This window comes from Eretmochelys imbricata, chromosome 6 (assembly GCF_965152235.1).
Source record: "Eretmochelys imbricata isolate rEreImb1 chromosome 6, rEreImb1.hap1, whole genome shotgun sequence".
Classification (NCBI taxonomy): Eukaryota; Metazoa; Chordata; order Testudines; family Cheloniidae; genus Eretmochelys; species Eretmochelys imbricata.
Genome location: NC_135577.1, coordinates 66,328,315 through 66,343,783, shown reverse-complemented (window position 1 = coordinate 66,343,783; position 15,469 = coordinate 66,328,315). Strand labels below are relative to the sequence as shown.

Genomic DNA, 15,469 nt, shown 5'->3' with positions numbered 1-15,469 from the left:
GTTTTCTTTTAAATGAGCTAAAAAAAGCTAGCATGAGAATTAGTTCACCCCACTAGGGCTCCCTTATACAAGTAAACCTAGAGTTGTATAGCAGTCATCCCTAGCAGGATATAAAAGACTGACAAAGCATTATTGAAGCTGGGAATATATAAAAATAAGTTTTGCAGGCACAGAAAGAAGTATGGATTTCAAAACTCAAATCATGGCATCTATAAAGGATTTTGCAACTCCTCAAACTCAGACCTTCAATTTACAACCAACCAATTATAATCTTGGGTGAATTATATGTTCATTTGTTTTTCCTATGAAATACTGGAATTTGTCCATTCCTGATTTATCTGTTGACTTCTGCAAGTGAATTCTGAGTGAGAGAGAAGTTGCCAGTTTCAGAACAAGAGTCACAGAAGCAGATATGAAGTTATCATACAAAGATGGGAAGAAAACTTAATGCAAAAGCTATGTCCAGAACAAGTAGTAACAATGAGACTAGAAGTTCGAAATTAAGAAATGAGACTGTCATGAATTAGTAACTTGAAAAGGTCAGGAAAAATTAGCAGTTATTTCAATGTCAACTACCACGATCTTATTTAAATTGGCTAGAAACATTGAGTTCAGCTAGTGACTGTAACGATGAATTAAAGTATAAATGCAGTGTAAATAAGATCTTGAAAGCTTAGTAGCCTGACTGAACAGTAAATTACAGTAAAGCCACTTCCAAGGAAAAACCAAAAAAGTAACTTTATTTAAGAAGTCAGGAATTTTCTGATCTGGAAGTTACCAGTTTAGGTCCATGAAAGTGAATTGACAACCTGTCATTTTCAAAAATTGGCCCTCTGACTTGGAAACTGAACACACTAGGTGCAAAGCGTTTATTCGTTAGTACCCATCTGCTATGGCCTCTTTGTAACTGTATGCACAGACTACGCAATGTCATGTGTGCAGCTTCCTTGACCAATTATTTCCAAAGAATATAAGCTTTTTCAAAAAAGTATGTGTTTCATAGTGATTTGTGCTGAAGTGTGCTATGGCAGAAATTTTTTTAAACTAGTTTCAGATTTACAAGGGGTGTTCAAGAAAAGGATTTGAAGATCCATCTGCACCCCATAAAAGACAGACCCTGCAGTTAATTAGCTACAGCTAGAAACACACAAAGAAGTCAAGTCAGAATTTTAAAACCCTTTTTGATCGAAGTTCCAGTTTCTGAATGGAAACAGGCTGTAAACTGCTGTTGGCAGCAAATATACGGCCAGATTGACAGGCTTCTTTCTACATGCTCACTTTCAGGAAACAGCATTCAGCAGGCACCTGAAAGTGCCAGTCTGCAAAAACCAGCTATAAACTTCCGAAAGAAGGAGGTCAGAGCAGTTAATTTTTGAAGTAGTATTATGAGCGTTTTTTGGATTGTATTTTGTCCCTCTGAACAAAGGGCATATGGGTAGGGGGGCCTGGTTTGGCATACTAAACCAAAGAATACCAGATATTTAATTCCAGCTATTATGCAGACTCCATTTTTAGCCTAGGCCAAGTCAATTACTACTTGACCAAGTAGTTCCTCTCCCCATGTACCCATCCCAAATATCTGTAGAAGGGGGATAATACTTACCAACTGTAAAGGAGGTTGTGAAGGTTAGCTGGCCAATGTTTGTAAGTCGTAACAGACATAAACACCAAATACTGTCAGTCATGACCTGACCATTACATCATTATCAATATAATCATCATTAGAAGATACTTGCAGAATCAGAACCTTAGCCAAAATTTCCATTTGATTAGATACACTTATAGCCATCTAGAATCCACCGGTAGAGTTGGGTGTTTAAGTGATTTCCTATATTTGGGAAAAGGTGCTTTTTGGAACTATTATTAAGCTAGAAAGCTCTAAAGAGATGCACCACTATCACTTGTTTGAACTTCAGTTAAGAGCAAACCTAAATACACGCTCCTCACAAAAAAGATTTCCCTGCATGGAGCTGGGAACAGGGCCACTATGAGAGGCACAGAACTTGTGGATCTTCCAGATGGGCAAGTGGAGAGTATGGTGTTACATATTAAACTCCACCCTCAAACTCACAAAGTGACATGAAATAAGCTACATTTCAGGCAGCTGCTGTTCCTGATTGACTTTAAAAAGCCATCGGACTCCCTGAAACATCCAAAGTTATAGATACAGGTAATATCCCCACAGGTTTTTCACATTACCTTGATTTACGAGTTATCAGCCTGATGAGGACTACTGTTACAAGTAAGTAGTGCATGCAGAAACAGCTTTGACCATGTAAGCAGATGCAGCTCTCTTACCTGGGCCCATTGCTGTCTGTTCTCCTGGTTGAAGTATTGCCTTGTTCAGTTTTTGCACCCCTGTCCATATGTTGTTTGGCATTCCTCTCCACAATTTCTCCCTCATCCAATGCCCTGTGCAAACGGTAGTTCACCATTTTCAGAACAATGAAGAGAGCTGCTATCACTGGACAGTAGACTGCTACTATCACCATTGAAGAAGGAAGGGCCTTTCAAAAGGAAAATTAAAAAAAAATGAAGTGGATTCAAGAGATGTTAAAGACAAGATCACCAAGCATGTATAAAATTGTTGGAGTGTGTAGTAACAGAATTTTATTTGTGCCATGTACGCTTTCATCATTCCCCAAAAAACCAATTTTTATATATATATATATATATACATATATATATACATACACACACACACACACACACACATATATAAAGACACATAGGATATCAGCATGTAAGACTTGTTTCAACTAGTTTTTTCAAACCTGAAAAGGGGACTCAGGTGGGAATCAATTTACAGGGTGCCAAGAGTGGACATGGAGTGGGGATGACTGGGCAGCAAGGTCTCATGATCAATTTGTTTTCGTCAATGAAAAGCAGCAACCGCATGTGAACTGTGGAAAGAGTTTGGGGGGTGAGGTGAGGGAGGAGGAAAAAGATCCTGTTTAGATAAGTTGACTAATCAAGTCAGAACACAACAGCTACTCCCACATGCTAGACACCAGTATCATGGCAGCCCAACATGTTTTCCTGCCTATGCAGAAATATTGTTTATATCATACTGACTAGACACCAGAAATTAACCTGCAAGACTGCACGGTTCAAGTAACATTTGTGCTGCAACAGCTATACATTCCCAGAAGGAAGTAGAAACACAACAAAGGTGACCTGGAAAGGATTTTTCACATCACCACCACACACGCGTTGGTCTGACGCGTAAAAGAGCTTGACTTTTTTTTTCAACTTATTCCAACTGAAGGATGAAAAATGAGAGCTGATCTTGCCAGGTTTTGCTGAAAGACCAATAGGAGGTCTCCGGGAACTCTGCATCCGATGTTGTATCCGATGAAGTGAGCTGTAGCTCACGAAAGCTTATGCTCTAATAAATTGGTTAGTCTCTAAGGTGCCAAAAGTACTCCTTTTCTTTTTGCGAATACAGACTAACACGGCTATTACTCTGAATCCGGGAACTCTGACTGACTGAAGGAGCAAAGGTGTTCCTCTAGTTTTAACCCCATCTCTCAAGGCCATGTCGAACATAAGAGCCTGGCAGAAGTCCAGGCACAACCTAATAACTACTTTTTAAAGATGCTCAAAAGAGATGAGAGGAATACCTCTGCAGTAGAGATATACAGACACTTCCAACCCCCACCTCTCTGGAGAGTTACTTTTGCTTGTTATTCTGTAACTTGTATTTCCCCACCCCTAAGTTTTTGACTTCTAACCTGCCTTGTTGCTCTTGCTGAAGCTCTTTAAATCTTTAACAGACCCAGTAGAACTTCAGCAGCAGTAAGAAGTGCTGGAATTAGCAGAGGAGTTAGGAACTTCCTACCAGTAAGTAATTAGTCAAGGGAACCGATACAAGCTTTTCCCATTTACATACGTGTTGGTAGTGACGCTGCTGCAAGAACTTTAAACTGTAACTGCAAGCATCAACAGGTCCCAATTAGAGAAAGACAGGAGTTAGAGGTGTGGCTGATAAACTCGCTTTGAATGTTTGAAAACAAAATAAATAGGTCAAAAAGAAAATTTTACCATGAAATTGATTCACTAACTCAAAATATTTTAAAAACTTGTCTGGAGCAGAGTAGCTTAGGTAGGGGTCCAAAGTTGAGGGGTTTTTTTTGTTTTGTTTTCTTAAAGCGTGGTTGAGTTGCGCAAGAGAAAGAACTTTGTTTTAGGCCATGACATCAACATTTAAGTGTTTTCAATAAACTTATCCAGAAGTTACTTTAACTAAGCTACAATCATAATCACTAACACGTCACTGACAATCTATTGATTAATTAACCCACTCCATGGAATTCACTGCTTTTGTTCAGTTAGAAAAAGTCTGCTTGTAAAAATAGATTTGCAAAAATAGATTTGCAAAGGCAATACACTTGACTTTTGATCTAGATTCTTGAAGTCCTGGGGGGGAAAAAAATAAATTGTGCCTGTGCCAGACTTAAATATATTTCTGGTTAAGCAAGCCTGTAAAGATCAGCCAAACAAATCTTAGAAGCAGGATCCATAGGGAAATACATTTCATTTTCTACTTTGAATTAGAGGACAAGTGACGGGTTCATATTAGCAGCCATTGAAAAGGGACAGATAATAAGACAGAAAATATTTTAATGCCATAAAAATCCATGGTACTCACACACCTTGAAAACTGGGTGCAGTTCTGGTTGCCCCACCACAGAAAGATATACTAGAATTGGAAAAGGTGCGCAGAAAGGCAATCAAAATAATTAGGAGAGATTAAGAAGACGGACTGGTCATCTTAGAAAAGAGATAACTATAGGGGGAGGGGGAAAATATGATAGGTCTACAAAATCATGAATGGTATGGAGAAAGTGAATAAGCAAGTATTACGTATCCCCTCACATAAAACAAGAACTAAGGGTCACCCGTGAAATTAACAGGCAGCAGGGGGGGCGGGGGGGGAACAGAAGGAAATACTTTTTCCACACAACACAGTCAGCCTGTGGAATTTGTTGCGAAGGCCAAAAGTATAACTGGGTTTAAAAAAAAAAAAAAAAAAGATCAGTTTATGTACCTATTTGCCATGAACAGCCATTAGCCAAGATGATCAGAGATGCAACCCCATGCTCCAGCTGTCCCTAAACTCCAAACTGCCAGAAGGTGGGACTGGACAGCAGAGGATGGATCACTCGAAATTGTCTTGTTCTGTTCATTCCCTGTGAAGCATCTGGCACCGGCCAATGTCAGAGACAGGATGCTGGACTAGATGGGCTAGTTTTCTGCCCCCCATGGCCATTCTTATGGCAACTAACTTAAGGTTTCACAGTAACAGAGAACACTGGTTTAAATACATTCAGCCAAGGAAGAAAGTTATAGATTTGAAATGAGGTGAAGATGAGGGTTGTGTTTCATGACCAAATGTGATAACTAAGATGGTCTATTTCAGTCTGAAAGAATCCAATCACCACATATGTCCTTTATCTCATAACTATTACATTGCATAGCAATTCTTAAAGTTTGAAATGGCAGTGCTCATAAAAATGCCTTCTTATACCGGTTAAAGCCACACTTGATGGAGACAGGCATTGCATGAGCCTTCCTGCACAGATCTCACACTCACAATTTTGCAACTTCATCTTGACCTACAAGTACATACACTATTCTAATCCTGGGCCTTTCCTGAGAAGGCTGCCAGTTGGGCTTCATTCATTATGGTCCTATAATGAGAACAAATTCTGATAAAGTCTAACAATGACTTCACAACTAAGGGCTAGTCTACACTGGCAATGCTAAAGCGCTGCCATGGCAGCGCTTTAACGTGCCTTGTGTGGTTGCGGCACAGTTCTCCCAGCGCTCTAAAAAACCACCTCCACAAGGGGTGCGGCTCCCAGCGCTGGTTCACTGTCTACACTTGCACTTTACAGTGCTGAAACCTGCTGCGCTCAGGGAGGTTTTTTTCCACACGCCCCTGAGCGAGAAAGTTGCAGTGCTGTAAATTGCCAGTGTAGACAAACCCTCACTCTCACCTGTGACTGAAACAAAGCTGCTACTTCGGAGAGGTTACATTAGTTTTATTAGCTTTTGTTACTCTGCCTCTTTTGTATAAATAACCCATTTTAAACCTCAGAGAAATCCTGTTCATTAGTTTGTTGCATATATTGCTTATTCTACAATATTTTTGCAGCTCTACTATATGGTACAGATAAAAATCATAAGCCTTTACTAGAAACTGACTTGTCTCTTAAAAGGAACTATTTATTGGTAGGATATACTTCAAAAGATCAAGTAGACAAAATGCAAGAACTGCTTGTTCATTAGATATAGGGTGGAAAAGAGCTTTTTAAACGTACGAATTAATTCAACTCAGCAAAAAAAGTTTTATGTTTTAAAACTGGCTAGACACAATATGCAAATTCGGGCTACTGAACTAAAGATTTCTCCATAAAGTTTATACCTCTGTTTTGGAACAGCCAGCTTCAGGCAATCCAAACTGAAAAATATTTGTTTAAGAACTTCTGACTTTGAAGCATTTGGGTGTCCTAGGAGATTTAACAGGAAGTGTATGACATTTCCTCTGCAGTAATATGTAGAGTGCTACAGTTTGAGTTAAAGTTTGACCAAACTGGAGTCAATACTGAATGTTTTTAGATAGCCTGTAGAACAAGACGCTGCAATATTATTAATTGCAAGAAGTAAGGTCCCACATTTTGTATGCTGCATCTAGTTGTTAGTTTTATTTGAAGCTTAAAGAATAGATAATACTTGAAGCACTAAAAAAGCTGGGCCCAAGCCCAAGATAATGCCAGGTTTTTCACTTATATTTCTCAAAATCTGTAAAGACATCCCCCAAGTATAAGAATGGCCACACTGGGTCAGACCAAAGGTCCATCTAGCCCAGTATCCCATCTTCCGACAGTGGCCAATGCCAGGTGCCCCAGAGGGAATGAACAGAACAGGTAATCATCAAGTGATCCACCCTTTGTCGCCCATTGCCTGCTTCTGGCAAACAGAGGCTATAGGGGATCATCTCTGTCACCCTGGCTAATAGCCATTGATGGACCTATCCTCCATGAACTTATCTAGTTCTTTTTTGTATGATGCATTTATGACCTCAACTGTTAAGTTACAATAAAGAGTAGGAATAATGGGATTTTCTGAAAAAAACAAATCTAGTTGGGAACACCACCACCACACTAAGTACCACTTAGAGAAAGCAAGCACAAAGTCACAGGGAAAACATCTAACTGAAAGGCATTTCAGTGCCTAGGCTTCCTCACTGTAATCAAGGAACCATACCTGTTTATCTAAAAAGTCCTACCATAAAACTCACTTCTACATTACATTTAAGTGACCAGTTTATGTATGTCTGGCTATTATATCAATTCCAGTTATCTAAAGAGATCTTATAGATACAGACATATTCTGTAAACATGTCCCACACTTAGCAATAATGGGTGAAATCCCAGGCCCAATGAAGTAAGTGGCAAGACTCTCATTCACTTCAGTGGAGCCAAGATTTCCCCCATTTCATTTCTGAGTGCTTTTGTTTTGGATGGGGGAGTGGAGAGTTTAAAATAATATGGGCAGTGATTTGAATACTACATTTACTGGACTAACAGTTAGCATTTATATAATATTCATTTCAAGAGACTTGTACTCCTGTCTCTGGCATGACCTGTAAGACCAGAGGTGTGCAAACTATAGCCCGTGGGACCCTCCTGCCTGGCACGGGAGGCTCACCCCCAGCCCCTCCCCCGCAGCCTCAGCTCAGCCGCTGGCGCAATGCTCTGGGCAGCGGAGCAGTGAGCTCCTGGGGCAGTGCAGCTGCAGAGCCCGGTCTGACCCGGTGCTCTGTGCCGCACCGCCGCGAGCCACCGGTGCTCCAGGCAGCGCGGTAAGAGGGCAGGGAGCAGGGGGGTTGGATAGAGGGCAGAGGGAGTTCAGGGTGGCGGTCAGGGGGTGGAGGGGTGGATAGGGTCAGGGCAGTCAGAGGGCGGCAAACAGGGGGGTTGAATGGGGGCAGGGGTCCCGGAGGGGGGAGGCAGTCAGAAAGGAGAGGAGGGGTTGGACGGCGCAGCGGGGGGCAGTCCGGGGGCGGGCAGGGGGGCCAGATGGGGCAGCGGTCCCAGGGGAGCCATCAGGGAACGGGGTGGTCGGATGGAGCAGGAGTCGGGGGGGAGGGAGGGAAGGGGCGGGCGGGCCACGCCCCCCTCCCCTAACTGGCCCTCCACACAATTTCCAAAACCTGATGGAGCCCTCAGGCCAAAAAGTTTGCCCACCCCCGTGCTAGATGATGCTGTGACAAGTCACTTCCCCTTCCTGTGCAGCAGGGCTTGTATACATTTAAAATGCTGCAGTGGCACAGCTCCACTGTCTCCACCTCTCGGGGAGTCTGAAGAGCACTTGTCTATGGGCTGCCCCTGGGGGAGAGGGTGAAGGAGATGGGCTGCTGCGGAGCCCAGCCCAACCCTCTTTGCCCCCTACCAGCCTCTCTCTTCCAGTAGATGGAGGTTCCTGCCTCATGTGGTGTCTCCAGGAGGGAGCATGGGTCAATGGGCCTGTAGACTTGGATTGAGGCACAGGAATCTAACAGTTGAAATTAACAAGGTTTTGTTTTCTGCTGTATGTGTACTGATCATTGAGTATCTGTACATCTCTGGGAACAGAACAGGTTAACAGCTGATGCTAAAGCAACCAGAACAGTCCCACAGACTTTTGGTGCAACAAACTACATCTTTAGACAATGGAGATATATTTGAACTTAATACTTTGAAGGACAAGCTGCATCCTCTCAGATAAAGTATTTCTTGCCTAAAAACTAAGTTACACTTGAATGTAATTTGATTATAAAAACTTAAGTCACGTTTACCCTCAGAGAGCTTGCTACAAGCAAAGAACTGGAGGGACTTTGTGGCCTTCCTACCACAGGATATTTTAGAAATAAGTCCCTAACGTTACTACCCTAAAGCAGCAAAACAAGTGGGAATTTGTTCCTAGAATTTCCTACTGTGGGAAAACACAAGTAATTTTACAAAAGTTAAATGTAATAAGATCTCCCAGCATTTGAAATCTTTGTTTTAAAAATAACATAGGCTGTTTGTCAGCAAACTACTTTGAAGCTAGTTTAGAAATCCTCTCCTACACATAGTTATGAGCCACACTCCAAAAACAACAAACAAAAAAACACACACCTGGTTTCCTCCAGGGATGTTTAACAAATGCTGCTTAACTGTGCAATTTCTGCAAAGATACAGTTCCAGAATACCAACAGTAAATGATGCTTCAAAAAAAAAGAAGGATATTCAGGAATAAGATGACCACAGTCGTTCTGTCTGTTTAGTTTATGTCTAGACAACACTTAAAAACGGCAAAGGGTGGAAAAGGGAGAACAGCCAAATATGATTCAATCTGCTTTAACTTGTGACTAATCTTCCTACTTATTCTTGGAACATTTGGCATTTGCTGTTGCATCTTTTGTTTGTCAAAGGCAATGGAGAATTTTTTTCTAACTACCTCAAAAAGAAACAGCTTGTTTGTTTGCTTTTGCCTGCTTTTTCTTTCTATCAAAACACACAGGTAGAAATAGTGCTTAAAGTTTCGCTCAAGGCAAACATCCCTAAAGCACCAACTCATGCTGCAAAAGCTGCACAAGATTCAGATGTTACTCCAATTCCATCAGGTATCAGGAAAGGACAGAGAAGATCCTTTCTAAAGGAGTTTCCGGAATGGACATCTTGCTGTTTGTTACAATGTTTATGGCAAGCCCTAGTGACACTACTAATTAGATAAGCTATTTTGTCAAGAAGAAAAGGAGTACTTGTGGCACCTTAGAGACTAACCAGTTTATTTGAGCATGAGCTTTCGTGAGCTACAGCTCACTTCATCAGATACATACCGTGGAAACTGCAGCAGACTTTATATATACACAGAGAATATGAAACAATACCTCCTCCCACCCCACTGTCCTGCTGGTAATAGCTTATCTAAAGTAATCGTCAGGTTAGGCCATTTCCAGCACAAATCCAGGTTTTCTCACCCTCCACCCCCCCACACATTCACTCTCCTGCTGGTGATAGCCCATCCAAAGTGACAACTCTTTACACAATGTGCATGATAATGAAGTTAGGCCATTTCCTGCACAAATCCAGGTTCTCTCACTCCCTCACCCCCCTCCAAAAACCCACCCCCATACACACACAGACTCACTCTCCTGCTGGTAATAGCTCGTCCAAACTGACCACTCTCCAAGTTTAAATCCAAGTTAAACCAGAACATCTGGGGGGGGGGGGGGGGGAAGGAAAAAACAAGAGGAAATAGGCTACCTTGCATAATGACTTAGCCACTCCCAGTCTCTATTTAAGCCTAAATTAATAGTATCCAATTTGCAAATGAATTCCAATTCAGCAGTTTCTCGCTGGAGTCTGGATTTGAAGTTTTTTTGTTTTAAGATAGCGACCTTCATGTCTGTGATTGCGTGACCAGAGAGATTGAAGTGTTCTCCGACTGGTTTATGAATGTTATAATTCTTGACATCTGATTTGTGTCCATTTATTCTTTTACGTAGAGACTGTCCAGTTTGACCAATGTACATGGCAGAGGGGCATTGCTGGCACATGATGGCATAAATCACATTGGTGGATGTGCAGGTGAACGAGCCTCTGATAGTGTGGCTGATGTTATTAGGCCCTGTGATGGTGTCCCCTGAATAGATATGTGGGCACAATTGGCAACGGGCTTTGTTGCAAGGATAAGTTCCTGGGTTAGTGGTTCTGTTGTGTGGTATGTGGTTGGTGAGTATTTGCTTCAGGTTGCGGGGCTGTCTGTAGGCAAGGACTGGCCTGTCTCCCAAGATTTGTGAGAGTGTTGGGTCATCCTTTAGGATAGGTTGTAGATCCTTAATAATGCGTTGGAGGGGTTTTAGTTGGGGGCTGAAGGTGACGGCTAGTGGCGTTCTGTTATTTTCTTTGTTAGGCCTGTCCTGTAGTAGGTAACTTCTGGGAACTCTTCTGTTTCATATTCTCTGTGTATATATAAAGTCTGCTGCAGTTTCCACGGTATGTATCTGATGAAGTGAGCTGTAGCTCACGAAAGCTCATGCTCAAATAAACTGGTTAGTCTCTAAGGTGCCACAAGTACTCCTTTTCTTTTTGCGAATACAGACTAACACGGCTGTTACTCTGAAACCTGTTATTTTGTCAAGCATGACTGGATATAGAAAATTACCATAAAAATGCAGAACAGAACAAACTACAACAAGCTTGCACCTCAGCAGAAGACTCTAAAGGATCTTCCTGCCTTTACATGGAAATAGATTCCCAAAACAACATCCATTTAGTCGTAAACTGGATTAGACTGCTCATCTATTTACACACACTGTGGCTTTAAAAAAAAAAGGCAGCTGTTAATTAACGGCCTCCTGTTTTCTTGCCAGGAATGTATTATTTTTCAATAACGTGAAAAGCCCTTTTCATTTTCCAAAGAACACCAAAATACAAAAGGAGAAGTAATCTCAAAGGCTGTAGTCTTAAAATTTTACAAGATTCCTCCACCTCACTAATTTCTTAATATATTCTAATTACTGATATTGAGTCTACCCTCCTCCTCCACCAAGTTGTAGTGTTTACTAATGAATCTAGCAGCCTGACCTATGACCTCTAGTTCTCCTGCAGTTACATACTCACACTGGGTTTTACCCTGGGGACTCATTCATTAATCCACATACATTTTTCACAAGCCAGCTTCTACTTTAAATCGTCAAAGCATCTTCATTTCCCACATTTGCAGATTAGATCTGACTGTGCCAGAGACCAATCATGTCACACTTAAGTGATCACACTGTACAATTGCTGAGAAATCCATAAACTGAAATATTAATGTGTATCACAGATGACACAGAAGTCAGAATTTGATGCTAAAACATAAAAGTGGTGAGTAGTGTACAATGGGAAGCTACACACAGTCTGCCTGCCCTCCTTCCCACAACCCAAACACAACCTATTAACATCTAGAAATTTTTTGGTTTTTTTAGATGGAAGGCAAGGGGGAACCTACAAAGGGTCATCAAAAAAATAAGAGGAGCTTTTGGGTTTGCAACTCAGCCTCTTTAAAAAACCTAAAAACAAAACAAGATGCTAAATACGAAGGTACCTTTAATAGCAGATTATATTCCTGCAGCATCTATTTCCCCCAGAGGATCCCAAACCACCTTACAAGCTGCAAGGCATAAGAATGCCTTCCCTTACTCCTACGACACAGTCAAGACAGGAGAGCAGACACCACACAGTGCACACAATATATGAATGGACCTTTAGACTATGATCTTTGAAGTATATCCTCTAAATTTAAGAGATGAGCCACAGAATCTTTGCAATTAGACCAGACAAAACCATGATCAATGTCTCATCCAAAGGTTCTTGTAGACACAGACTGCAAACATTCATGTGAAAATAAAATATTGCAATACCACCTAGATCTTACATAGCACTTTTAATCAAAGTACTTTAACAAGGAAATAAGCCATGTTATTTCCATCTTACAGATGGGGAACACTATGACAAAGGGAGGTGAAGTGACTTGCCCAAGGTCTCCCACAGCAGGCCAGAAGCTGAGCCAGGGAACGGAAGCCAGGTTTCCTTAGTCCCTGTCTGCTGCTCTATAACTGTGGAAATTTACAATATATGAAACTTTTATTTTATCTAGGTCATTATAGCAGCAACCATCAGTTTAAACCAGTTCAGATATGCATTGCAAACCTAAAGGATTCTGTCATCTTTGACATTTCCATGGTAGCTATAGGAAACTCTGACTCTTATTGCCCAGGCTGGCACAGGAGAGCACCTCACTGGCTCTCGGTACCACAGAAAGAGCAGTAAGTTTAGACAGGTTTCAGAGTAGCAGTCATGTTAGTCTGTATCTGCAAAAAGAACAGGAGTACTTGTGGCACCTTAGAGACTAACAAATTTATTTGAGCATAAGCTTTTGTGGGCTACAGCCCACTTCAGCGGATGCATAGAATAGAACATTATATATATATATATATATATACACACAAACACACACACACACACACACACACACACACAGAGAGAGAGAGAGAGAACATGAAAAGATGGAAGTAGCCATACCAACTGTAAGAGTCTGATTAATTAAGATGAGCTATTATTAGCAGGAGAAAAAAAACTTTTGTAGTGATAATCAAGATGGCCCATTTAGACAGTTGACAAGAAGGTGTGAGGATACTTAACATGGGGAAATAGATTCAATATGTGTAATGACCCAGACACTCCCAGTTTCTATTCAAACCCAAGTTAATGGTATCTAGTTTGCATATTAATTCAAGCTCAGCAGTTTCTCTCTGGAGTCTCAGAGTAATTGGTTAGTCTCTAAGGTGCCACAAGTACTCCTTTTCTCTGGAGTCTGTTTTTGAAGCTTTTCTGTTGCAAAATTGCCACTTTTAGGTCTGTAATCGAGTGACCAGAGAGGTTGAAGTGTTCTCCTACCAGTTTTTGAATGTTATGATTCCTGATGTCAGATTTGTGTCCATTTATTCTTTTGCATAGAGACTGTCCGGTTTGGCCAATGTACATGGCAAACGGGCATTGCTGGCACATGATGGCATATATCGCAATGGTAGATGTGCAGGTGAACGAGCCCCTGATGGCGTGGCTAATGTGATTAGGTCCTATGATGGTGTCACTTGAATAAATACATGAACAGAGTTAGCATCGGGCTTTGTTGCAAGGATAGGTTCCTGGGTTAGTGTTCTGTTGTGTGGTTACTGGCGAGTATTTGCTTCAGAACTGGCCTGTCTCCCAAGATCTGTGAGAGTGAGGGATCATTTTTCAGGATAGGTTGTAGATCTTTATGATGATGCACTGGAGAGGTTTTAGTTGGGAGCTGAAGATGACAGTTAGTGGCGCTATGTTATTTTCTTTGTTGCGCCTGCCCTGTAGTAGGTGACTTCAGATTGACAGAGCCAGAAGAGTACCCAGAACACAACAAAAACACTAACCCAGGGACCTATCCTTGCAACAAAGCCTGATGCCAACTCTGTTCATGTATTTATTCAAGTGATACCATCATAGGACCTAATCACATGAGCCACACCATCAGGGGCTCGTTCACCTGCACATCTACCAATGTGATATATGCCATCACATGCCAGCAATGCCCCTCTGCCATGTAACTGGCCAAACTGGACAGTCTCTACGCAAAAGAATAAATGGACACAAATCTGAAATCAGGAATCACATCATTCAAAAACTGGTAGGAGAACACTTCAACCTCTCTAGTCACTCAGAAACAGACTTAAAAGTGGCAATTTTGCAACAGAAAAGCTTCAAAAACAGACTCCAAAGAGAAACTGCTGAGCTTGAATTAATATGCAAACTAGATACCATTAACTTGGGTTTGAACAGAGACTAGGAGTGGCGGGGGCATTATACATATTGAATCTATTTCCCCATGTTCGGTATCCTCACATCTTCTTGTCAACTGTCTAGATGGGCCATCTTGATTATCACTACAAAAGTTTTTTCTCCTGCTAACAGCTCATCTTAATTAATTAGCCTCTTACAGTTGGTATGGCTACTTCCACCTTTTCATGTTCTCTGTATGAATATATATATGTTCCATTCTATGCATCCGATGAAGTGAGCTGTAGCCCACGAAAGTTTATGCTCAAATGAATTTGTTAGTCTCTAAGGTGCCACAAGTACTCCTGTTCTTTCTGAAGAAGTTTAGAGTAAATCCAAGTGGACTCTCTCGTCTTTCCCCCACCTGGGAATTTTAACCATAAATGGAATTAAGCAGGAAGGGCCCCGCCGGAGCTGGCAGGGACGGGGCCGTACACTCCCAGCCCCCCGCGGCTAGGGTATTCACGAGGCTTCGGCTCGGCTTCAGTCTCGGTGGAGCAGAAGCAGCCCGAAGAGCTCGCGAGCATCAGACGCCGCACCCGCGAGAGGGGGGAGGGGAAAGCCCTGACAGCGGCAGCGCCCCGGCACACGCAGCCACTGCCCCGCACGCGAGCACGGAGGGGTGGGGGCCGCGCGAGGCGGGTGGGGGCCGCACTCACCATGTAGAGGGTGAAGGGGAAGCCCAGCAGGAAGAGCCACAGATACAGGTGCAGCGCGTTAACCCCGGCGCCATGGTGCGGGTCCTGGTACCAACCACCGCTTAGCGCCGCCCACACGCCCTGGCGCAGGATCTGCAGCGCCTGGGAGCCCATCGCGGCCCCGCTCCGCCGCGCCGGCCCCGCTCTATCCGCCCTGCGAGCCCGGCCAGAGCCGCGTCCCGCCTACACCCCGCGACAGCCCGCCCGCCTGCTGCCGCCAGTACCGCCTCCCCCCCGCCAACGCTGCCGCCATCTTAGGTCCGGGCCCCCGGCCGCCCCCGCGCCGCCTCTGGACCGGCAGCCCCTGCGGCTGGAGCGGCCCGCCCCTCTCGCCGCTGCCAGGGAGAGACAACGAGCGGCGCTGCCTGATAGAGCGGCGGC

At 42.8% G+C, this 15,469-nt stretch overlaps 1 protein-coding gene across 5 annotated transcripts in view; it reads right to left on the bottom strand.

Moving 5' to 3' along the window:
* PCNX1 (pecanex 1) overlaps positions 1-15,254 on the bottom strand; it is a 133,648-nt gene extending 118,394 nt beyond the window's left edge. For all 5 annotated transcript variants that reach the window (XM_077818744.1, XM_077818745.1, XM_077818747.1 and 2 more), the window contains exons 1-2: positions 15,050-15,254; positions 2,299-2,507 (exon numbers count right to left, since the gene is read on the bottom strand). In XM_077818744.1, the coding sequence (XP_077674870.1) occupies positions 2,299-2,507; positions 15,050-15,202 (362 nt within the window). In that variant the 5' untranslated portion in view covers positions 15,203-15,254. The remainder of the gene's footprint in view (positions 1-2,298; positions 2,508-15,049) is intronic.
* Between the last annotated feature and the right edge of the window lie 215 nt (positions 15,255-15,469).